The sequence below is a fragment of the Mizuhopecten yessoensis genome, unplaced genomic scaffold, assembly GCF_002113885.1.
Source record: "Mizuhopecten yessoensis strain PY_sf001 unplaced genomic scaffold, ASM211388v2 scaffold7479, whole genome shotgun sequence".
NCBI lineage: Eukaryota > Metazoa > Mollusca > Bivalvia > Pectinida > Pectinidae > Mizuhopecten > Mizuhopecten yessoensis.
In genome coordinates, this window is record NW_018407068.1 from 659,044 (window position 1) to 685,043 (window position 26,000).

General features: G+C 34.7%; 1 protein-coding gene across 2 annotated transcripts; it reads left to right on the top strand.

Annotated features, from left to right (window-relative positions):
• Positions 1–95: 95 nt before the first annotated feature.
• Positions 96–21,969, top strand: LOC110453666 (serine/threonine-protein phosphatase PP1-beta-like). Of its 2 annotated transcripts, none has more exons than XM_021502720.1 (11): positions 96–181; positions 2,836–2,958; positions 3,224–3,429; positions 6,207–6,314; positions 7,827–7,915; positions 9,347–9,417; positions 11,038–11,115; positions 12,168–12,281; positions 12,779–12,817; positions 13,960–14,064; positions 18,511–21,969. In XM_021502720.1, exons 2-11 carry the CDS (start codon positions 2,887–2,889, stop codon positions 18,544–18,546), a joined length of 918 nt encoding a protein of 305 aa, XP_021358395.1. In that variant the 5' UTR covers positions 96–181; positions 2,836–2,886; the 3' UTR covers positions 18,547–21,969. The 2 variants fall into 2 exon arrangements, with proteins under 2 accessions (XP_021358395.1, XP_021358396.1); XM_021502721.1 differs by having other exon boundaries at positions 109–185.
• The last annotated feature ends 4,031 nt before the right edge of the window (positions 21,970–26,000 follow it).

Sequence of the window (26,000 nt, forward strand, 5' to 3'; positions counted from 1 at the left end):
CATTGCGTAGGCCTATGACAATATGAATAATATCTGCAAGGCACACACGCATGGTCAATATTTTCAGCAGCATGACTTCGATTCTGTATCTATGACAACGATCACGTGCTCGTATTCACTGTCATGAAGGACGGAAGAAGATCGTGTGTCATTCTTGAATCGTGTGAAGTATGAAGGTTTCGTAAGTAAGAATAATATTTGTGGATATTTCTTGAAGGAACACATGTTATTTTGTACAAATCGAGTTCATAGTGCATAAAACTGGGATATGTTTATGGTTGGATGCTCCAAATATCGCACATCTACGTTTGACAGTCAGTATTTACCGGCGTTCATACTTGTAGCGTACCGTACTCTACTGTACTTTCCAGTAGCTAGCTAGCAGACGATTCATTGTGTATAAATACTATAATCGATATTTTTCAGTTCGCTTAGTGCGACATGTGAACAATACAATGTTGACAGTACCAGGCTGGTACTGCTTTATAGATCTATATTTTGTCCACATATCCATGAGAATATTGACCTGAAATACAGTATAGTCTGAAAACCTAAACCAAATTTTAAATGTCAATAATGATGCATGGCCATGATTCATGAAAAAGAACGTCACTGAATCCAGTAATGATTCTACACTGATTTAATACTAGGCATTTTCCTCTAGATCTGTGCATATTTCATTAGAATTGTTTATGAAGAAGATGTAGGCAGCTTGAAGATGTAGGCAGTAGACCAAGGGTCGTCGATCATTCAAATTTTACATTGGCCCAACCGGTCCCTTACCCCCCATTTTTTAATGCCAGCATATGGTTAATTAATTTGTTTTCTGATTTTTATTTTTTTGTCAAATGAGATGTGAGTTCGTAGATACGTTATTAATATGAAGTATTTAGAAACAATTTTTATCACAATATTAATAACATTTTCATGTAAGAAGAAAATTCACTGCATGCACACAGCCTTGACTGAGCATTAATACACAAAAAGAATAATTTATGAAATTATCACATACATGTCGATGTACTAAGACTTAACTCATATAATTCATAGAGACTTTTTAAAGTTAAAACTGCAAGCCACAAAGCTTTAATGTTTCACAAATGTTCATATCTGGTAATTTGCACTGTTCTGATACACCTGAGGGGTTAACCCTTTCAACAATGTAGACCATAATAGACTCATCCATATCAATTAATGGTAGAGGTTATTAAAATTACATAGGGGTGAAAGGATTAAGATTACTAACAGATAACCTGCAGGTTGATTTTTAAAAAGATCTAGCATTGTGTGACCAATTTCTAACCTCTTAGGACAAAATTGCCAAATAAACAAATTAGTACAAAATTAAACAACATGATACATGTTATGTATCAAAAATATTCAGTCTTTAATTTAACATCGGCAGTCAGTTTGCAACTTCTTCCTTTAATTACCGCTTTTGCTATAACTCGACTGTAGAAGTACTGGACAGATAATCATATTTCTCAAATTTCGTATGAAGGTTCGGTCCTGTTTCTCACTATTTCTTAAAAAGATCTTGGATTTTGATTATCTCTATCTAAAAAAAAGTAAATCTTTCTCATATTTTATATGAAGGTTACCCTTGGCCCAACATTGTACATTTTCATTTTGGGACTAAATTGGGGGGAAAATGGCCACCAAGTAGCCATCATTGAATTTTGATAGTTTAAGTTTATTTTCACTATTTCTCAAGAAGATCTTTCTCAAATTTAATATGATGTTTCCCCTTGGTCCAAAGTTGTGTATGTCATAACTTGATATTGTAATGTTCATCAGAAAATGTCAGACTAAGAGGCCATAACCTTCAGATTCATTATAAATAAATTGCTGGTATAAATGGTATTGCATATAATAGCTAGCTTCTGTACATTAAAACATATTTGTAAGGAACCCCAGGGGAGCTAAGAAAAATACCCATTCATCTATAGCTCAACACATAAACAACAGTTCAAAAGCTATTATAAAAGTGTGTTAAGAGTTTGTCATGCTTTAATCAGCTGTTAGATTCCTTTGTCTGAATTTGAATGGTGTAGGTATTTCTAAGTAAATACTTTCTCCTTCTATTTACCGACGTGTTACAAAATTCCAAAATGAATTAAATCACTAAATTTGACTAATATTTACTGTTCTATACTTTTGTGTTTTAACTGAGGCCTTGTTTGTTTAGCTTTTAGTGTTGTTATGTTGTTTACATGATTGTATATTCGAAAATCTATAGATGGTAAATTTATTAAATGTATAGGTGTTGTAAGTGGTTTTTCATGACCTCAGTGTTCTAATAAAGCTCACTGTACAGGTAAGGTTTATACATTTGACTGTGTGATATCAGTCATGTCATACAGCTGTACTTGTCCTACTGTGAAAATGTGCTGCAATATCATATTAGTCTGAAGTGATGAAATTATTTTCTGGAATGAAGATGGGAATATACATGTTGTAACAGGTATACTTACAGTCTAAAGTATTTGAAAGGAATTAATTCAAATTGTATTCCTCTAATGTGTGTTAATCATTCGGAATCCTCTCATTCTATCCGTTCACAGGATAACAGCATACTCATAGTTTGCAGGACCTGAATATTCGGAATCATGACTTTAATATACCCATAGCAATACCATTGAAAAAAAGATTGTCAGCTCATTATTGTGGATTATATAGTGTTTTGATTTGTCTATATGTACCTCAATGTACTGGAAATTTATAACTACGATTATAGATATAAAATCTACTTGCCCTGGGCACCTGGCTAGTGGAATGGTACACCTGTGACAATCTTATATTTGACTGTAATTTTACTTTTTTCATGACTTGCAGACTAGGCCACTTCTAAACTTTTGACACATATGCAACAACAACACTAACAAAATGACCAAAAATTTGGATATAGACAAGATTATTTATCAGCTGCTAACATACCAAGATGCACCAGGGAAGCAGGTATGTTGCACTTCGATATACAGAGCTTTATATTGTGTAGTGCCTGTTAAAATGATAAAAAAAAAAATGCATGGATTTATTAGTGGTGTTTGGCTCTCAAGAGATTTTATAAAGCTGAGGCTAATTCATCTGTATAGCTATATATACATATATAATAAAACCAAGAAAACAAGATATTGTCTTGTATTGTAGATGCATTATGTATATATTCATGTTGTAGAATGTTGCTGCAGCTGATGTCTCAGTTTGATTTACCCCTTTCCAGGTCCAGCTGCCCGAGTCCCAGATTAGACAACTATGCCAGCTTTCCAGAGAAATATTCATGGAGCAGCCAAACCTGCTTGAGCTAGAATCTCCTATCACCATTGTAGGGGATATACATGGACAGTACCAGGACATGATCTCGCACTTTGAACGTAATGGTTTCCCTGGAGAGGCTAACTATCTGTTTCTTGGGGACTATGTCGATAGGTAAACAACCAACATTGTATTTTTCAGAACCAAAAGGAATAGCAGAGGATTTGTCACAAGTTCTTGTTGTTACATTTCTGCGTTACATATCTCTATATTAAATTTAATTAGTTAAGATAAAGTAACACAGCCAAAACATTAACCAGCTTTTGAAAATGATTTGATGTTGTTCTCCATGTTTTTATATCACAGTTTTGTGCATACTACCAGTATAGGTACTGGAAATACTGTTTTCTAGGAGAATTTGAGTACATTTAGTCGTTCAGATGATTTTTGCTGTATATTAAATGGCATTCAATTTTTCTTTTTTGAGTGCCAATAGATAACAGATCTGTTATTATTTCATTGAAACATATGATGATCAATACACTTACATTCAATACTATTATCAGACTGATGTTCTAATCAGTACCTTAGGTATTTGTGCACTTGAGATTCAAAAATGATTTTGATGATTTTGTTGGGAGTTAAATGTGTCATTTTTCAGATTTCTGGTTTTCTTTTACTGGTTATCTTCATTCTTAAAAATCCCAACTACAAGGTAACTGTTTTACCCACTAAATGTAAAGTGTTTTATTTATATATAAATAGATGGAACCCATTTAAACAGATGAATTCCATTATTAAATACAGTGAAAAATCCTCAATGGAAAAGGACAAACCAAATATTGTGTTGAGGAAAGAGCAGCACAGCGCTTCAGAAAATTTGAAATTTCACTATGAATGACTGAACATTGTATTGATCATATTGAGACCTTATAGAGTAAAACTGTGTTTACATACCTATCACTTATAGTTTTATTTAGGTGTGTTGTGGATTTTCTCTTAACATATATATATGGGTTCCCACTGAATTTTAGATTTGGGGGCATATATATTACTTTTTTCAGAGTCTGTATCCCCATGTCCTTTAATAATGATTATATTTATACACACAGACATTGATTTTTTTCCGAAAAAAAGCCTTTTTATGCTTTATTCAGCTTCACTTTCATTCATTATTGCTTAAAACTACTCAAAACGTTTAAAAAGTTACATATAAAGGTCAGTATATAGGTCAATAGCCTATTACCTGTGGATGTATAAAGAGGGGTTAACTCGCCCTTTCACAGGCACTTCACACTTCATCACATATGTGTCAATTGTGTAATTGGTAAAGTTGATACCAAACAACAAATAATTCACAGGCTATCTCCTGATGCATTCAGACTATATTTCAGTCTGTTTCACTTAGTTCAGCACCCAGTATCCATGGTAACTAACACATTAAGTTGTATTTATTGAAAATGGGTAAAATATCTGTTTTCATTCTAATTACACTATTTTATGTTTTTTTTCCACTTGATTCNAAAAAAAAAATTATTCCTGAAAACTACAAAGTTATTCAAGTTTTAATTTTTCAGATTACCTCCCTTTGTTGGTAGTTTGAGAGCAGAATTGGTAAAAAATCACCTAGCAGGAGAATTCATATTACTCGGTCACTTTTAAAGTGAGAAAGGAAACGGATACATCTTTTTGTTCATTGTGTCATTTTCCAGACATTTAAAAGGTTTTGATTGAATTTTTGGGGAAAAAAAGGGATGTATAAGGTAGCAGAGTACAGTAGCGTACGGTGGCCATGGGTGATATTTTTATACAATGAATAACCCCTGTAATATAACATGTATCAAAATTTAAAAAAAAAATCAGCACTAAAATTGGCATATACATGATGAAGTGGACTATGTGGGCTTCATAATTTAAAAAAAAGAAAAGTCGAATTTGGTTTGAGACTACAATTTTGGGCATTTACGAATCTGTGTCTACACAACAAAAGCTAGCTTTTCATGTAGTCTATTTTTGTACTCAGCACATGTGTAAATATTGTGAAAAATCCACCGGAATGACCTATGCTAAAACGTGAGTATTTCTGTTACCGAGTAGGCGATATTTAATTTCAGACAGGTTTTAAGAAAAACAATTCTACTTGCGGGGGTCAAATTCTGGGTTAAAAATCATGATTTTTTGCATATTTTGGTGTTTTTTGATGTGGTAACCATGGTTTTCAGAAGTCCCAAATCTGGGGAAATCACTTTTTGAAAAAAAAAATGTTCTTCTAAAAAACACCTATTCAAAATGTAGTTTATAAATATATATATATATGTAGGTGTGTTGTGCAGGATGAATCCGCTATCCATGTTTATCCGAGACATGCCCTTTATTTTTAGGGTCAAGCCATTTCTACTGTACTCTGCCACCTAACTTCATAGAGCAGTTATTGAAAACTTGGGGTACAACTGTGTGTTTGGGGTAAACAACCATCATTCAGGGTTTTCTGGGAACACTGATAAATATTTAACCTAGTTACTTTAACACTATTTTTTGTGTAATTCCAAAACTTTTTGAGATATAATCAACTTGAAACAAAACTGTAACTTTCACCACATCCCAGAAATAACTCAACTTTATTGTATAGGATAAATCATTAAATGTAGTTTCTTCTTTTTACATTTCCATTTAGGTGGACGCTACATAGCAAAATATAGGCATTGTTCCTTGCATGTGTTCCTTGGTACTTTTGTTGATTTTAGTTCTAGTTATTGTAGCAGAATAAGGCATAATTGCCAGTGACCATGATGATGTAGATAGATCTAGAGGTTATGGGCTAGAATCTTGGTCTGATTACAATGATTTTTAACAGTTTAGTTTTATTGCAGAAGTTCAAATTGCATCTTTTATAGATCATAACAGATAGAGAAACATTATTATGACATTACTTTAATTTTTTTAATTTTCAGAGGCAAGAGATCTTTGGAAACAATTTGTCTTTGTTTAGCATACAAAATCAAGTATCCAAAAAATTTCTTTTTACTGAGAGGAAATCATGAATGTGCCTCAATTAACAGGTGAGACAAAATCATAATATACTTTGTATTAATATATTTTTATCCCAGCAACAAAGTTTGACGATTGTTGAAGTTAGGGAGTGGAATAATTTAGCCTGTGTGATCAGCAGCATATTATCTGGCTATGGATTCTTGGCACTTGCAAAATTTTAGATGTTATTTTCATGATGCTCTTCTTGTTTGCGGAAAATATCTTAAAAATGTATGGTTTTTTTCAGCTTACAAATTCTAGATATGATATGAGTTTTGTAAGTGTTACTCAAAATTGGATATGCAAACCTGCACAGTTTAGTAGTTTTAAAAGGCTCTATAGACTTGACAAGTGAACAGTTCTATTTGTGTCAGATCTGGATCTTTGAAGTGTGAATATGCAACACACCATCTTAATTATCAAAATGGTGTTCAATTTCCTAATAAGAGTACTAGCTGACAGGCACATTTTGAAAAATTCTACTAGCCCACCTATATTTTCATATTGTAACGGGAAAGAGAGTAGTGTGTTTCCATCGTGGATCGAACCCGAGATCCCAGACTTTCTAGTCCGACGCTCTACCACTGAGCTAAAGGGAAATTCCCTCTAGCGGGAAGCTAAATTAAAATCTGCCACACTACTCCCCCTTTTTAAATGTGTCTACGAGTATTAGGCCCAGGCGTCGGGCTAGTGCAATTGTACACCCCTACCCCTGTGTAAGTTTATAACTTTTATTTTTGAGGATTATCAGACATGTTATAAACATTCTTGGTGTTTGTCCTTTTTGTGTTGCCTGCGAAAAGCTGGTGACACATAGGTATTGCTATGTCAGCGGCAGCGTCCGCACAGATATTTTCGTGCGATAACTTGAGTTTCCTTCGGCAGATCAAACTCAAACTTCATGCAAACTGTATACTGGATGGCTTCGATCTACCCCGTGACCCACCGTGTATACCTCTGAAATGCCGTCTTACTCCTAATGTTATTGACAACACTAGCTGTTTAACATCATAATCTACAAGTTTATTCATTTATTTATGGGAAACCATTTGACAAATCATACAGATTAAACTTGGAATTGAGACAATGAGTATCCATAGCAAGTTCCTTAAAACTCAGAGTATTCTTCCCAGAATAACAGATTATATAACAAAATGATGTCATACAAAAACATAATCTATGATTATTGCTTACTTTTAACATTATTTCTTGAAATGAAAGTGTATCTATTTCTTCGTAATCTCCCAGTTTCCAGCGCAGGCGACACATCCACTTCCGTTGAATTCTTGTTGGTAGATCTATTTGAAATAAGTGAAGTTCTAATTTTAGCATTTCATTTTGTAAATTTGTAAGCAAAAAAAATTGAGAACAGTTATTTTAGATGCATTGTTTGTACCAAGATACAGTAATAGTATGCATTGCTTGTGTATGTTAAATATAAAATATGTATAGTTTTTATCAAGTTAACATCAGCAAACATAATGAATCATTCAACATTAATTAAAAATTTGAAAGGAATGCACTGTACTTTTCTCCTCCAGAATCTATGGATTTTATGATGAGTGTAAAAGAAGATACAATATCAAGTTATGGAAAACATTCACAGACTGTTTCAACTGTTTACCACTGGGTAAGATGAACCTTTTTGTGGTGACAAGGTCTGTTTTTAAAGAGTTTTACCTCATTTGACAAGATTAATCTGTTTTGTGGCATCTATGGTCAGATTTGTTTTAATCTATATATGCCAAAAGGCCAAGTGTCATTTTTTGATCTGTGACTTTTGTGGGTGAACAAAAAGGGCTTTCTCTTTTTTTCTTCAAATAAATGAACTTAACCTACATATGTCTCAATTCTTAATGATGAATACAGTACACAGTTGTCACTGAAGATTATATGTAGCATTAGGCCAAACAAAAAATATTTGGTGTTTCCAGTAACCCTACCTACCCTAATTGTTTGTGCCTACCCTAAACTTTTAAAGGCAATTTTCAAAGAAACACTGATAAAGGCAAGATCACCATATAAAATTATTTGTTGTAAAATAAAATGTGTTGCCTACCTAACCTAATTTTTTCCAACATGTTACAGGAAACACATTTTTATACGCCTGTCAAATTTGACGGAAGTATTATGGTATGGAGTTGTCCGTCCGGCGTAAACTTTTGTTTGTCCGGCAATCTCCTCCTACATTTTTCGACCAATCTCTTTGAAACTTAGTATATATTATAATCATGATATGAAGTTGCGTCTTCCTAAATAGAATTTTGATTTGATAATTTTTCCAAAAGTTATTGCCCTTTGTTCATTTCAGTATTTGATTTTTTGTCCAGAGATCTCCTCCTACATTTTTTGACGGATTTCTTTGAAACTTAATTAGTAGGCTCAATAATCATGATATGTTGTTGTGTTTCCTTGAACAAAATTTTGATTCAACCATTTTTCCAAAAGTTATTGCCCTTTGTTTATTTCAGTATTTGATTTTTGTCCGGCAATCTCCCCATACATTTTTCACTGGATCTCTTTGAAACTTGGTATACATTATAATCATGCTATGAAGTGGTGTCTCCCTAAAAAGAATTTTGATTCAACAATTTTTGCAAAAGTTATTGCCCTTTGTTCATTTCAGTATTTGTTTTTTTGTCCGGAGATTTTCTCCTACATTTTTTATAGCATGTCAGCTAACCACTCTTAGAATGATGCAGATCATATTTCAGTACATGTATATAACACTATATGGCATTCGATGGGCGTATATTGTTCCGCCGCACGGTACTCTGGTTTGGTCTAGCCTTGTATCATCATCTACAATAGTACATGTAAATGTAGTTTTCATGCTGAAGCATGCACTGCCTGCAATTTTGCTTTTAAACCATTCACAGACAAACATTTAAGTTGGTTTGATTACTCCAGAAATAAATGCACTCATCAGACTGTGACCATTTCTGTAGTTGAACAAAGAAAAATAGTCTCCAGATGTATCACTATTGATATTATTGACATGCTTTGAGATATTTCATACTTTTAGATATTAAAATGTTAATCCGTTTTTTTGTTCTTTCAGCTGCCATAGTAGAAAATACAATATTTTGCACACATGGTGGTTTGTCTCCAGATATGACTGACCTAGATCAGGTAAGCAGTACAGGTGAGTAGGGAAATCTGTAATATTAATCAAATTATGTACCCATCTCATCAGATCCATAGTAAAAATAATACCAGGTATATATAGTTCCGACTTCTACAAAAACATGAGCTTTTCCTTGCTGCAGCTGTTTGAGAAAGTGTTTGAATTTTTTTTAAGATCTTTGGCCATAAAAATGAAAAGTGCATATTTCGCTAAAGATCAATAGTCTTAATGTCTTTCAAATGATGGAAAACTGTCTAATAAACTTTCCTCTTTCATTGTATTTTCTTCATCTAAAACCTTCACTAATTTGAAAACTCAATTGAGTTTGCATTTAATACAATAACCATTATGTTTTAGAATGAAGATTATGTTTTGTGGTCCAGTTTAAATATAGCGTGTTATGACTTTCGCATATATTGTGCTGTGATCAATAATGCTCATCTTCAGATTATTAGTACCAGGTGTGTAGTAAGGTACTATGAAGGCCATGGTGAAATGAACCGCTGTTCATATTACCATTATGGTAATATGAACTACCCCATGGTGAAATGAAGGCTACCATCAATTTCTATTCTGACAATCATTTTTCCATTCGTTTTCTTTAGTTTACTTCAATTTGATGTATTCTATATGAAAATCAAAAACTTCCATTATATGGGAAAGTGAAGCACCCCTGCCCCACCCTAAATTTCTCTTCCCCAGATTTAATTTTTGTGATTTGTGGCGGGTTCATATTACCATAATGGTAATATGAACCGCAGTTCATTTCACCACTAAGTGATATGAACTGTGGTTCATTTCACCACTAGTTAATATGAACCGTGATTTCGTTTCACCACTAGGTAATATGAACCGTGATTTCATTTCACCACTAGGTTATTTGAACCGTGATTTCATTTCACCACTAAGTGATATGAACTGTGGTTCATTTCACCACTAGGTAATATGAACTGTGATTTCATTTCACCACTAGGTAATATGAACCGTGATTTCATTTCACCACTTAAGTGATATGAACTGTGGTTCATTTCACCACTAGGTTATATGAACCGCGGTTCATTTCACCATGCTTCACAATACCATGCTACACCTGTTAATTAGCTTAATACTTTTGACTAACTACCAGCTGGGATGTTTCAGAAATCGTGTTTTGCTTGGAAGATTTTTTTTTCAATGTTAGATGTATAATTAAACATTGGCTCTGAGCGGAGAATTGGAAATCTGTTTACCTGTTATTTTCTGAACATGTGAACCTGGTTATTTCAGTCTTTGTTGAAGAAAAGGGCAAAATATAGTGCCTGAGATTGGGACAGTATTTTCACTGCCAAGATGAATAAGAGCAAGGTTTATTTTTTCTACCTTTTTTCTACTGGTGTTTGGGATACTATTTCAGGGTAGTGCTAAGTTGAGAGATAGACAGACATTTCTCTGAGGTTGTGCTTACTGTTTCATAGTAAATAGCTGAAAAATAAACTATACAAGTCCGTTTATGTTGTATAGTACAATAAAGTACCATAATAAGAGTATATATAGTACAATACAAATATAGCTCTTCAGCACCTTCTTTATAGCAAAATACTTGCTGTAAAAATTAATGGAAATTACCTGACCATTGTTTTGTACAGATCAGAAATATAGAACGACCCTGTGATGTGCCTGACATGGGACTAGTGTGTGATTTGATGTGGTCAGACCCAGATGATGTAAGTAAAGTTAACTAAACAAAATTAAATGATAGTACTGCATTACTCTCTTATCAAAATCTTATCCACTGCTATTGGCACCAAGTGTCTACATATACAACAATTATTGATTAAGATACTACTTATAAAGTGGCACTTTTACTATATAGATGTTTTTATCAAAATTATATAGTCCAATTAAGTCTAGTTGTTCAAGATATGAATATTGGATTGCTGATTTGGAGTAAAAGTGAAATGGAAGGGAAGGTAGGGGGAAACCATTTGTATTGCATATGAATGCCAACTGAAAGCAGTTCAATACTTGACCATATTTTAGAATTTGTCTTATCTCATAGAAAATTCAATTACGCTTGCTATTATTCAGCATTTAATTCAATTAATGTAATTATCAAATATGTTTGTTTAATGAACAGAACTGCCATCTGTCAAGGGAGGGTCAGTGGTATCCAACTTGGCAATTTGTTATGATGCAACAATCAGCTCCTGTCATTTATAGTCTAAATGAATGCCATCTGAATGTGGCAGGGTTATATATAGTTGCTATGCCATCAATACAATAGTAAATTTAAGTTAATGTCTCAGCAATAAATAGACAAAATTTTATCAGCACAACTCAAGATGTACACAAATTAAAGATACATGTGTACTATATATAGAGGTGTAGAATGCCACTAGTTCAATGCCCCAGGTCTAGTGAAAGTTTTCTAAGTTTACTATAGAATAATAGGTTGAGCAAGTGAAATTTTTCAAAATCTTCCTACAGGTGAGGCAAGTACATCTCTGCGTTATTGTATTATGTATTTACCGTTACATTATTAAGTGGTCTCTTGGATAATTAAAATGTAAATAAAAAAGCTGTGAAATTGTGGAGTGATTATTGTTTGGTATTTGAGATAAGATTTCTCTTATTTGCTAGTAAAAAGGTCATTGTACTAATATGGTTGAACTACTTACCAGCACCCCTGGTACTACGATGTACAATGTACTAGTTTCGTTTGACACCAGTGAGCTGCACTAAGAAATATAAATGTCTACCGCTCATTACATTTTAGGATATAACTGGTTGGGGTGAGAATGACAGAGGTGTGTCTTTCACATTTGGAGGGGATGTTGTCGACAAATTCCTGGAAAGACATAACTTATCCCTCATAGCTAGAGGTCATCAGGTAAGAGAGGCCCAATGAACAAATTTAGAGATAATACAGTATATTCATGACCATGTTTTCACTGGCATAATTTGCTTTTTAAAAAAAGGGAATTTTTGTGATAGAGATGAAATTTTTGCCATAATTCCAATTGTTTATTATACAGTTTGTATAATAGCCTTAAAAGGTAGTGATTATTGGTTAAATATCTACACTTAGACCCATATATCAGCCAAATAAAGACGGTTTATGTGTACTAATTAATTAAAACCTTAATAACCTTCATATGTGTTTAATAGGATAGTATTCTATTCCAGATTGGCCAAGCCAAATACCAGGCTTGAATATCTTTACCCGACAGGTTACCGGAGCCTACTAACTCCATTACCATTTTCGATGTGTTTTTTGAAGTAAAAACAGTAAAGAAAAAAAAAATAGGAAGAGGAAGTCATATCTTATATAATCTGATTTAATGATAACTATATGATCTGATTAATTGATAATGACCGTGTTTGTAGGTGGTAGAAGATGGATATGAGTTCTTCAACAAAAGAAAAGTAAGTATTACAAGAAAATCTACTGAATACTGTGCAAGTCATTTACTTGCCATTAATGTTACTTTTATGATTTTTGCGACAAGTAACGTGAATGTGTTAATTGGACATCAAAGTGAACATTGAACATTTCTAATTAAGTAACACATATAAATAAAAATAAAATCTTAACAACTTATAGACCACAAATTAACAATGTAGAAATTTTGTTTTCAGACCGTGTAAATAATATTGCACAATATCATTATTAATTATATGTTGAACAACAGACTTACAATATTGAGATCTGTACAGCTGATTAGAATATCATCATTTGCCATTCTTACTTTTAACTTACAACTGCTGAGATAGTGAATGGGGATATTGGTAACAGAGTCCCTCTTCAGAACTTATCATATTTGGAACACAGCTGATAGTATTTTTAACAAACGTTTATGAAATTTCATAGCTGAGGGTTGTCAGTTAGACTTCAGCTGACAGTTCTATTTTGATAAAACTTCCTAGATATGAGTATTATGTCTGTGGCATTTGCCAACCTGAAAGGTCACAGCACAGAGTCAAATGAAAAACAAATTCACACCAAGACTGACTTGAATGCTGAACATTATCTGATGATACTATTCTCAACGAAAAGAATTAACAAGAGAATGTGTCACCTACCACTCACCGATTCATACAATCAAGGTCATAGTAATGGGTCAAAGGTCAAATCATAACATTGATTCTCCAGACTGTACATAGCTGAAAAAACAATTGCTGAACAGTATTGATCAAATTTCATATACCTGGTATATGATCATGGCACTACTAACAGGTCCCTACACTCAAGGATAAGTTCACAGCAAGGGATCAAGGATAAAATCAATGCAAGATTATTGAATGCTGAACAAGGTACTTGCACTCAAAGGGTCATAATTAAATACTACAATACTTTTTTACAGAATGACTACTGAACCACTTAAGTATTATAGAGGGTTATTGTGTCAAGGTCAGGATCGTGACAAGGGTCAAACTAAAGTAAAGCTTGTCCACATCACAACTGAACCCCAGCATTTGATGAAATTTCATGGTGGAAACATTTTCAACTTTTTGTCTTGTTAAGTTTGTCATACATGGATGTCTAATATGGATATTTTTCTCTTCAGCTGGTGACACTCTTCAGTGCTCCCAACTATTGTGGGGAGTTTGACAATGCTGGTGCGATAATGGTGGCTTCAGAGGACCTTATGTGCTCATTTAGTATACTAAAGGTGAGTTTATAGGACTGTACAAATTTCTTTGTCCCGCTATGGGATAAAAAAACCTCCCATAAAATATCTAATTCTTTAGTCACCATCACAAATAGAATCAGACATAATGCTACAATTGCAAAATATATTTAATATTATAATATATATAATAAAACAAAAGGCATGATTATCATACATCAGGGGTTGACACTGGTCCACTACTCCTGGACTAGTAGATTTCAGCAAGGACTAGTGAATCACCTAGCCTAACTGGTCCTTTGGACTTGTGAAAATATGATTATAAGATAATTCTTAAAATATCGAAAACTAATTAAAATAAGATATATTGCATGATAATTGTCAAAATTTACTTAAATCTTCACCATATTTTTATGGCAGTAGTTATTTCAGGTCACCTACAGTCAATTACTATTGATATTTCGTGCTGTAGATCGCGATGTTTCCTTACTAGGAAATCTTGGACTAGTTACACTGACAAAGAACTAGAAAATAATCTTTTCAACTGGTCCTGTGGACTACTACGTAAGCAAAAAAAGTTAGTGTCTAACCCTGTACATCATCAAAATCTGCCAGACTAAGAAAAAAGTTAGTGTCTAGCCCTGTCCATCATCAAAATCTGCCAGACAAAGAAAAAGTTAGTGTCTAACCGTGTACATCATCAAAATTTGCCAGCCTAAGAAAAAATTAGTGTCTAGCCCTTTACATCATCAAAATCTGCCAGACAAGCTGACTAAGAAAAAGTTAGTGTCTAGCCCTGTGCATCATCAAAATCTGCCAGACAAGCTGACTAAGAAAAAAGTTAGTGTCTTCCCCTGTACATCATCAAAATCTGCCAGACTAAGAAAAAAGTTAGTGTCTTACCCTGTACATCATCAAAATCTGCCAGACAAGCTGACTAGGAAAAAAGATAGTGTCTAACCCTGTACATCATCAAAATCTGCCAGACTAAGAAAAAAGTTAGTATCTAACCCTGTACATCATCAAAATCTGCCAGACTAAGAAAAAAGTTAGTGTCTAGCCCTGTACATCATCAAAATCTGCCAGACTAAGAAAAAAGTTAGTGTCTAGCCCTGTACATCATCAAAATCTGCCAGACTAAGAAAAAAGTTAGTGTCTAGCCCTGTACATCATCAAAATCTGCCAGACTAAGAAAAAAGTTAGTGTCTAGCCCTGTACATCATCAAAATCTGCCAGACTAAGAAAAAAGTTAGTGTCTAGCCCTGTACATCATCAAAATCTGCCAGACTAAGAAAAAAGTTAGTGTCTAGCCCTGTACATCATCAAAATCTGCCAGACTAAGAAAAAAGTTAGTGTCTAGCCCTGTACATCATCAAAATCTGCCAGACTAAGAAAAAAGTTAGTGTCTAGCCCTGTACATCATCAAAATCTGCCAGACTAAGAAAAAAGTTAGTGTCTAGCCCTGTACATCATCAAAATCTGCCAGACTAAGAAAAAAGTTAGTGTCTAGCCCTGTACATCATCAAAATCTGCCAGACTAAGAAAAAAGTTAGTGTCTAGCCCTGTACATCATCAAAATCTGCCAGACTAAGAAAAAAGTTAGTGTCTAGCCCTGTACATCATCAAAATCTGCCAGACTAAGAAAAAAGTTAGTGTCTAGCCCTGTACATCATCAAAATCTGCCAGACTAAGAAAAAAGTTAGTGTCTAGCCCTGTACATCATCAAAATCTGCCAGACTAAGAAAAAAGTTAGTGTCTAGCCCTGTACATCATCAAAATCTGCCAGACTAAGAAAAAAGTTAGTGTCTAGCCCTGTACATCATCAAAATCTGCCAGACTAAGAAAAAAGTTAGTGTCTAGCCCTGTACATCATCAAAATCTGCCAGACTAAGAAAAAAGTTAGTGTCTAGCCCTGTACATCATCAAAATCTGCCAGACTAAGAAAAAAGTTAGTGTCTAGCCCTGTACATCATCAAAATCTGCCAGACTAAGAAAAAAGTTAGTGTCTAGCCCTGTACATCATCAAAATCTGCCAGACTAAGAAAAAAGTTAGTGTCTAGCCCTGTACATCATCAAAATCTGCCAGACTAAGAAAAAAGTTAGTGTCTAGCCCTGTACATCATCAAAATCTGCCAGACTAAGAAAAAAGTTAGTGTCTAGCCCTGTACATCATCAAAATCTGCCAGACTAAGAAAAAAGTTAGTGTCTAGCCCTGTACATCATCAAAATCTGCCAGACTAAGAAAAAAGTTAGTGTCTAGCCCTGTACATCATCAAAATCTGCCAGACTAAGAAAAAAGTTAGTGTCTAGCCCTGTACATCATCAAAATCTGCCAGACTAAGAAAAAAGTTAGTGTCTAGCCCTGTACATCATCAAAATCTGCCAGACTAAGAAAAAAGTTAGTGTCTAGCCCTGTACATCATCAAAATCTGCCAGACTAAGAAAAAAGTTAGTGTCTAGCCCTGTACATCATCAAAATCTGCCAGACTAAGAAAAAAGTTAGTGTCTAGCCCTGTACATCATCAAAATCTGCCAGACTAAGAAAAAAGTTAGTGTCTAGCCCTGTACATCATCAAAATCTGCCAGACTAAGAAAAAAGTTAGTGTCTAGCCCTGTACATCATCAAAATCTGCCAGACTAAGAAAAAAGTTAGTGTCTAGCCCTGTACATCATCAAAATCTGCCAGACTAAGAAAAAAGTTAGTGTCTAGCCCTGTACATCATCAAAATCTGCCAGACTAAGAAAAAAGTTAGTGTCTAGCCCTGTACATCATCAAAATCTGCCAGACTAAGAAAAAAGTTAGTGTCTAGCCCTGTACATCATCAAAATCTGCCAGACTAAGAAAAAAGTTAGTGTCTAGCCCTGTACATCATCAAAATCTGCCAGACTAAGAAAAAGTTAGTGTCTAACCCTGTACATCATCAAATTCTGCCAGACTAAGAAAAAGTTAGTGTCTAGCCCTGTACATCATCAAAATCTGCCAGACTAAGAAAAAGTTAGTGTCTAACCCTGTACATCATCAAATTCTGCCAGACTAAGAAAAAGTTAGTATCTAGCCCTGTACATCATCAAAATCTGCCAGACTAAGAAAAAAAGTAAGTGTCTAACCCTGTATATCATCAAATTCTGCCAGACTAAGAAAAAAGTTTAAAATTTGTATGTTAAGAGGCTTAGTTAAACAATACAGAATAGTAATAGGTGGTTAAGTAGCTAACCAACATTGGATCAGTTAATTGCCAAGTAAGGATTGACTACCATGAAAAAGGGATCACATATGGCATGAAGTGCATGTGAACTTAGGGTATGGTGCAGCTTCTTTGAATAACTTCTTGAAAATTGAAGACCCTACTGTCCCAACATTTGGCATAAAGGTACCTGGTCAACTTCAGAACTGGCCACTTTTAAATGTTTTTGGTTTTAATGGGTAAAAAGCTTTTAAGAATCTTCTTAAGTCATATATTTGACTTACTTTCAAGGTAACAAACAAGGGTCAAATATGTTACAAATTGCAAGCAACATTTTATAAAGAGCTCGAAGGTCTAGAGCAATGATGCTGGAGTAAGATGTATAGTTCAGTAATGCACATCTTTTTCTAACATTGTGTTTAGGTCAAAGGTCAAAATTGAACACTGGCCACGGGTAATACTCAGTAAACAGAATCTTCTTAAGAAGTTCTAGAAGGCCCAGGGTTCAGATGTGTGACCAGGCCTAGGACGGGTACTAGGGTGGAGTGCTATGAAGTTTTTACATATTAGTGACCTACTTTCAAGTTCACATGGGTCAAATATGTTGGAAAAAAATAAAAACATTATTTCTTAAGAAAGATAAGTTCTACAGAAATGCTTACCAAGTATGATATGTGGACCAGCAGTACAAATCATTTTCTAAGTTACATGTATTGTGTGTATACCAAATGTCAACTTTGAGTGCTGGTCAGGGTCAAATTCTAAAATATGTTATAAAGGGTAAATAAAACTTTTAAGAACTTCTGTAAAGCCCAGGTTCCTGATATTTGGCCAGTAGGCATCGGGTATAGATTGTTATAAAAATTTGCTAATGTAAATGACTTTTCAAGTACTTTCAAGGTCATGGAGTCAGATATGTTAAAAAATCTTCAAACAACATTTTCTAAAGAATCATATGGTCTAGATAGAGCATGATGATACTTTGATGCATTATGTAGACCAGTCATAAAAACATATTTTTTAGTCTGTGGGCCATAACTTGGAAACAGATGAGATCCATATCATGTAATCGAAACAACACAAGCAAACATGTGGATTAGTCTGTGGATCAGGGCCTGCCCCTCAGCATTTATTCTCCAATCATATTTTTTTTTTTGGTCAGGTAAGAGTCCAAAATGAGGAAATATTGGCAATACTACTTTCTATAAGAATATTTTACGATGATTGCTTAGATTTCCAGGTTAACAATACAGGGCCTCATGTTGATTAGTAAATAAGACGGTATTGAAATTGTTCATTTCAGCCTGCCAAAGGAAAAACAGTAGCTGTCAAAAAGTGAATATGTTCAACAGAATTAAGATGTTCCTCGCCTGAAGAATCCTTGGCCAAAGCTCAAAGTATTATTATAAATAACATTTTGAAATAAAATCTAATATGTGGAGGTTGTTACCACTCACCTATGGAATCAAACAATTTACCTGGTATTAAGACATAGGTGTTTAAGGATCCTGTTCAATCTTTTTTGTGGTAGTATAATGTTTACTTTGTAGAAAATAGTAAATGAGTTGGCAGCTTATTTGCCTTTCTACAGGCACCTGCATAGATATCAGAGATAATGAAACAGATTTGTTATAGATTTTTATAGAAGTTCCTGTTATTTTTTTTGCCATATCCATATTGTATAGTCTTCATACTCATTTATACAGACATGTAAACTAAATTTTATTGTTAAGATTTTGTCTGGAGTTTTGTCTCTCCTGAAGAGTTGCAATGTAAAATACATCCTTTTAATGTATTGTCCCATCAACTTTTCCATGTGTTGGTTATCTTTAGTGTTGGAAGATTGTAGAGCTTAAATCTTTTGAGTCTATGAAAATTGCAAAATTACTCTTATCAAACTAAAATGAATTATGTACCATTGGCTTTGAAATACTTTTACCTAAACGAACATACAATTAATTTACCTTTCAAACATTCATTAGTATGATAAAGTCCTGCAGAAATGAACTTCAAAATCACTACTGCTAACATGCCCATAAAAAGGTGTTTAAATTTCTTTGACATTAATGAGCTGGCCATTAATCATGAGGACCGTTAATGGTAAAATCCTTTGAGATAATGACCATAATATTTCCATGATAATTACAAATAGTTATTGGCCATTATTAAATTCCCTTGCTTCTTTTTAGTTAAAAAATACAGATAATGATCATTACTCTCTCTTTAATCCAATTTTGGCATTAATGTGATATATAAATTACTATTAATTCCAGATGTCCATGAAGACAAGGCCATTAGAAGTACATAATGGGGCCCATTTGAATGTTTTCATGATCAAGATTAATTGGAATCAGTTTTAACACTTAGCCATTGATCTTGGGCATCAATGACCAATAAATCCAAACCACCTATTGAAGTATTAAATGCACCATTCTTTAATCTTATATATGGCAATAAATCATGGAAAAATAAATAATGGCACCTTTATATATTTACTCATGTAATATTTTGGAACATGTAAATGGCATTTTTTTCTTTCTTATGAAAATACAAGAATGATATAGTTCAGATCTCAAATCCGAATATATTGAATGGCCATTACAATTGTTATCAATAATAAAAAGTAATAGTTAGGATACATAAAATAAATCTGGAAAAGCAATTGTGAAGAAATGGAAACATTTCCATAGACAATCATGAGCTTTTTATTTTGAAGCCACTTAAGTTTTTTTTATATTATACATATTTGATCCACACATAAAATTATTTTTAAAAATGAAAAGGATTTCGTCATATATACAGTGTGGACTGATTAAATGGTCAATTTGCAGCAGAAATGGTCATGCAGATAGATGTAATAAATTTTCAAAACATTCATGACCATTAAATACAGAAAATAATTAATTTTGGCCATCAAATAGACAAAACAAAACCCAATGAGCATTATGAATTTCACATAAAAAAAAAAAACCATGAAGAGCTAGGAAAAATGACAGAAAGTGACCATTATTTTTGAAGTAATTGCAATTACTGGTATCTAAAATAATAAAAATTTGCCAAATACAAGAGATTTTGAATGCAATATTAATTGGTAAGATTGGTAGTGTTTAATGAAGATTATACAAAGCTTAGTCAATATTTAAACACATTGAAACATACATATGGGCTAACAGAGCTTATGTCATGGTACACTATCCATAGAAAGCACGCTTGCATTTCACCAAGAAGGCTCATTTCGTCATTCAAACATTAAATGGGATAAAGTCACTTGCCCAATCAGATGGGTTTCTCCAGGTAATCTGGCTTCCTTCCATCTCGGCAAACATTAGTGGCAAAGTTTAATAACTGTTGGAAAATAAAAAAAGTTAAAGTAGCTTTTCTCAAGAAAGACCGCTACTACAGAACTGATGACGGCATGACAAAGCAATAGCAGTTGAGTAATACATGCACCTTGGGCATATTGTTCATTTTAAAATTAAGTGTCAGATACATTATTGTTGTTTTTTCATAATCTTGATAGGTTCTGTTAAGTAAAAATACATTTACATCGATATCGTACATTTAATTTATCAAAGCAGTCACTTTGTTCAGCCGATTGCATCTTTTCCATAGTAAATTTCTAGACTGCTGAATGTTATTTTATGAAACTCTATGAATTTGTTTGAGGCTGCTTTGGAACTACAAATATAGAACCAGCTGACTGAATATGTTGTAAACATTTCATTTTCACCCTTGAATGACAGGGGAGTTTAACACCAGTAAATATTTATATAATCATAAATTGTTGTGAGCAGTACCAGTAAATATTGCATGTGGTAATTTAAGCATGTTTTAAATTGCCAAATGACAAGGCAAATGGGGTTGAACATGTTACGGTTGACAATAAGGTCTATGTACACCAATCTTCCCAACAAGGTATCGGCAAAAAAGTCAGCAACCCTTACGTGGACTGACAGTCTAAAGATGGCTAATTTGCTCATGCAGTTCTTTTTTCTTCCAGTATGTTTCAAGTTTTCTTTATGGATACTTGACTTTGTTAAGCCCTGCAAATTTAAAAGGTATTCTGTGGGCATATGAAATGCTTATCATTTACAAAACCAACCAATAGTGTTTCCGGAGTGAATACGTGTGCAAGATAGGTGATAAATTGAAAGAAATGTTAAAATCTGAATGAAACCGTAACTTGCATGAGAGTATCCAAAAGAATTCGGAAATATTTGGACACTTGTTTAGATATTTTGTAGTCAACATCCATTATGGTAAATTAAAGCACTCCATGTAATGGCCGATTTAGGAGCAGGCTAACAATTCTGTTTGCATTTTTTGTTTTTACTGTCTTTATAGGGAATTCTTTGCTTTCACTTTAGAATTGTATTTATCTTAACTATAACAATCCGTCCAGTTGAAGCCAATGAACATTCTGTGATCTCTATTTTGTCTTTGTATCCAGTAAGTGTACATGTAGTAAAGTTTGTATTTTTAAAATGTTAATTACATTTGTAGATTTGTGATGAATCAATATGGTTTCACAGAAGTCTCATGCAAACAACAAAGCAAACCTGGAGGCCAAAACAAAACAAGTGATTCAAAATAATTACAAAGTAGGATGAGTATAGCTGTACATATGAACTTTATCAAATGGAGAAATATTTTACCATATTGTTATACCAGAAATTTGGAAATATTCATTTTTCCTTTATCAATTTTAATAGTATGTAGTAATGACTGGATATTATTGTTGAATAAATGTTTTTATTAAATATATCCAAAAGATGTTGGGATCGTGGCTTGTTATTTATGTCCAATGAGTTCCCAGTACATGTCTCAAGAACAAGAGGCCCAGAGGGCCTGTATCGCTCACCTGAATATAATTAAAGTAATTGGTATGAAGTAAAGATATAGAACTCCATGGTAGGTGCTGTTAGTACATATGAAATTTCAGAAAGATCCATCCAGTACTTGAGATATAGAGAACAAACTTCAAACAGAGCCCCACCCCTATGCCCCTACGGGGGTCATACCCACTAATTATACAAAATTGAGTCACCGTCACCCAAGGATGCTCCACACTAAATAAGGATAAAATCCCTTAATCCCGATGGTTGGAGAAGGATTTTAAAGGTTTTACTTCTATTTTTCCTATTGGGCCCCGCCCTTCTGCCCCCCCTCGGAGACCACACCTTCTGCTAATACAAAATTTAGTCCCCTTGGGCCAAGGATGCTCCAGACTAAATTAGGATAAAATCCCTTAATCCCTATGGTAGAAGAAGGATTTTAAAGGTTTTACCTCTATTTTCCCTATTGGGCCCCACCTCTCTGCCTACAGCGGGGTCAGACACACCGTTTATACAAAATTGGTTCCCCTTCACCCAAGAATGCTTCAGACCAAATATGGATAAAATCCTTTCATTCCTACAGAAGAAGAAGGATTTTAAAGAATTTGCTATATTTCCCCTATTGGGCCCCGCCCCTAAGCCCCCAGGGGGGCCAGACCCACCATTTATACAAACTTTGTTCCCCTTCGCCCAAGGATGCTTCTGACCAAATATGGACCAAATCCTTTCATTCCTACAGAAGAAGAAGGATTTTAAAGAATAATTTGCTATGTTTCCCCTATTGGGCCCCGCCCCTCAGGCCCCTGGTGAGCCAGACCCATGGTTTATACAAAATTGGTTCCCGACAACCCAAGGATGCTCCACACCAAATATGGACCAAATCCTTTCATTCCTACAGAAGAAGAAGGATTTTAAAGAATAATTTGCTATGTTTCCCCTATTGGGCCCCGCCCCTCAGGCCCCTGGGGGGCCAGACCCACCGTTTATACAAAATTGGTTCCCCTTTACCCAAGGATGCTCCACACCAAATATGGACCAAATCCTTTCATTCCTACAGAAGAAGAAGGATTTTAAAGAATAATTTGCTATGTTTCCCCTATTGGGCCCCGCCCCTCAGGCCCCTGGGGGGCCAGACCCACGGTTTATACAAAATTGGTTCCCCTTCACCCAAGGATGCTTCAGACCAAATATGGAACAAATCCTTTCATTCCTACAGAAGAAGAAGGATTTTAAAGAATTTGCTATATTTCCCCTATTGGGCCCCGCCCCTCAGCCCCCAGGGGGGCCAGACCCACCATTTATACAAAATTTGTTCCCCTTCCCCCAAGGATGCTTCTGACCAAATATGGAACAAATCCTTTCATTTCTACAGAAGAAGAAGGATTTTAAAGAATAATTTGCTATGTTTCCCCTATTGGGCCCCGCCCCTCAGGCCCCTGGGGGGCCAGACCCACGGTTTATACAAAATTGGTTCCCCTTCACCCAAGGATGCTTCAGACCAAATATGGAACAAATCCTTTCATTCCTACAGAAGAAGAAGGATTTTAAAGAATTTGCTATATTTCCCCTATTGGGCCCCGCCCCTCAGCCCCCAGGGGGGCCAGACCCACCATTTATACAAAATTTGTTCCCCTTCCCCCAAGGATGCTTCTGACCAAATATGGACCAAATCCTTTCATTCCTACAGAAGAAGAAGGATTTTAAAGAATAATTTGCTATATTTCCCCTATTTGGCCCCGCCCCTCAGGCCCCTGGGGGGCCAGACCCACCATTTATACAAAATTGGTTCTTCTTCACCCAAGGATGCTCCACACCAAATTTTGTTAAAATCCGCTCAGTGGTTCATGACAAGTAGTGTAAAGTTGACGGACGACGGACACTGCGGTATGGCATAAGTCCATTTTACACAAAATGGTGGACAACACAAATCAAATTTCTCTGCAAAATTTTGACATTTGTATTTCGCACATCACTTGCTTGAGATTTCATTTCTACACAAATCACACTGCTTCATTCCACATCACTTTTATGACAAGTGTTGAAAGCGAAGATTATTTTAACAGAGCGTACATCCCATTTAATTGACACAAAGATATCACTGCAGTTTGTTCATAAGTCAACATGTGTGCGCCTTTTGCATGTGTTAAAACGAAACCTTAGATAACTTACACGGGATTCTAGGGGTGAGGTCTTGGTGCCGACCAAGACCCCATATCTTAAAATATTGCTGGTATGTGGGTCCTGTCTTTTGAATATTTTGTGTTCTCCTTTTGAACAGGCACTTGTACGGCTACCAATGAGATCATGCCAAGTTGAAGCATGTTTTTGTTGGGTTTCAATATTAAACAAATCCCCTCGCATTCACATATTGTGACATATGTAAGAGGAAATGAAGTCGCTAGAGCAATGAAAAAGTTTTTTCTAAAAATAGTAAAAATGACCTTCACCTTTAGTGCAGTAACCTGAAACACCAACTTGTTCAAGGCAATGCCAATCATAACACTTGTATCAAGTTTCATGAAATTCTGTTCAGGAATGAAGTTGATGGAGCGATGACAAAGTTTTTGGAAAACAAGAGACCCATGGGCCTTAACGGTCACCTGAGTCCTACAGTATTAATTTTTGTTGTGGAGATAATGAGGTCAATCATCCCTACCAAAATTTGAGTAAAACAAGAGGCCCAATGGGCCTACATCGCTCACCTGGTAAAAAACTTCACCCTTGTAACCTTAAAAGTGATCTAAAATAAAGCTACAGGCAAAATATCAGTATTTATGAATAAAATTCATTCAAAAGACCCTGTTAATTTTTTTAAAAACATTTCAACCCTGTGATTGAAAGTCGAACAAAGTCATTATGTTGAACACATTGTATAGCCTTTCATCTCAGGATGCAACTTGCAAAGTATAAACATCCTGGGACCCATGGTTATTCATAAGAGGTTGTTTAAAGATTTTAAACAAATTTGACCCCTGTGACCTTGAATATAAGTCAAAGTCATTCACTTTAACAAACATAGTAGTCCTTGATCCCAGCATATGCTACTAACTAAATATCAACATCCTGAGCCTTTTGGTTATTCAGAACAAGTTGTTGAAATATTTTAAACATATTTGCTCCTTGTGACCTTGAATATGATTCAAGGTCATACATTTAAACAAACTTGGTAGCCCTTGATCCTAGTATGCTACTGACTAAATATCATCACCCAGGGCATTTTGGTTATTCAGAAGAAGTTGTTTAAAGTTTTTAACATATTTGACCCCTGTGACCTTGAATATGGGTGAAGGTCATTTATTTGAACAAACTTTGTAGCCCTTTATCTCAGCATGCTACTGGCCAAATATCATCACCCTGGGCATTTTGGTTATTCAGAAGAAGTTGTTTAAAGGTTTTTAAATACAATTGACCCCTGTGACCTTGAATATAATTGAAGGTCATTCATTTGAACAAACTTGGTAGCCCTTCACCCAAGCATGCTACTGGCCAAATATCATCTCCCTGGGCAGTTTGGTTATTGAAAAGAAGATGTTTAAAGTTTTTAACATATTTGGCCCCTGTGACCTTGAAAATAGTTTGCTTCTAGCCAAATATCGACACCCTAGGCCTTTCCGTTATTAAGAAGAAGTCGTTTAAAGTAAAATATTGACACCGGCCAGCCAGACGACGGACAGACGGACGACGGACGCCGCACCGCGGCCGAAGTGCCAAGTGAGCTAAAAAGTTGTCAGGACCATGAGTTGATCATTCCTAGACCTAATTTCGGTTAAATCGGCCTATTAGAACATATTGGATTTCTGATCGACCTAAAAAATAACAACACTTTGGCAGGACTATAAGTGGATCATTCCCACGATGTTTTAGTTAAATCGACCGAGTAGAACTTGACTTAAAATTTGAAATAGTTTTTCAAAATGGCTTGTCATGGTGGCCATATTGGATTTCTAGTCGACCCGAA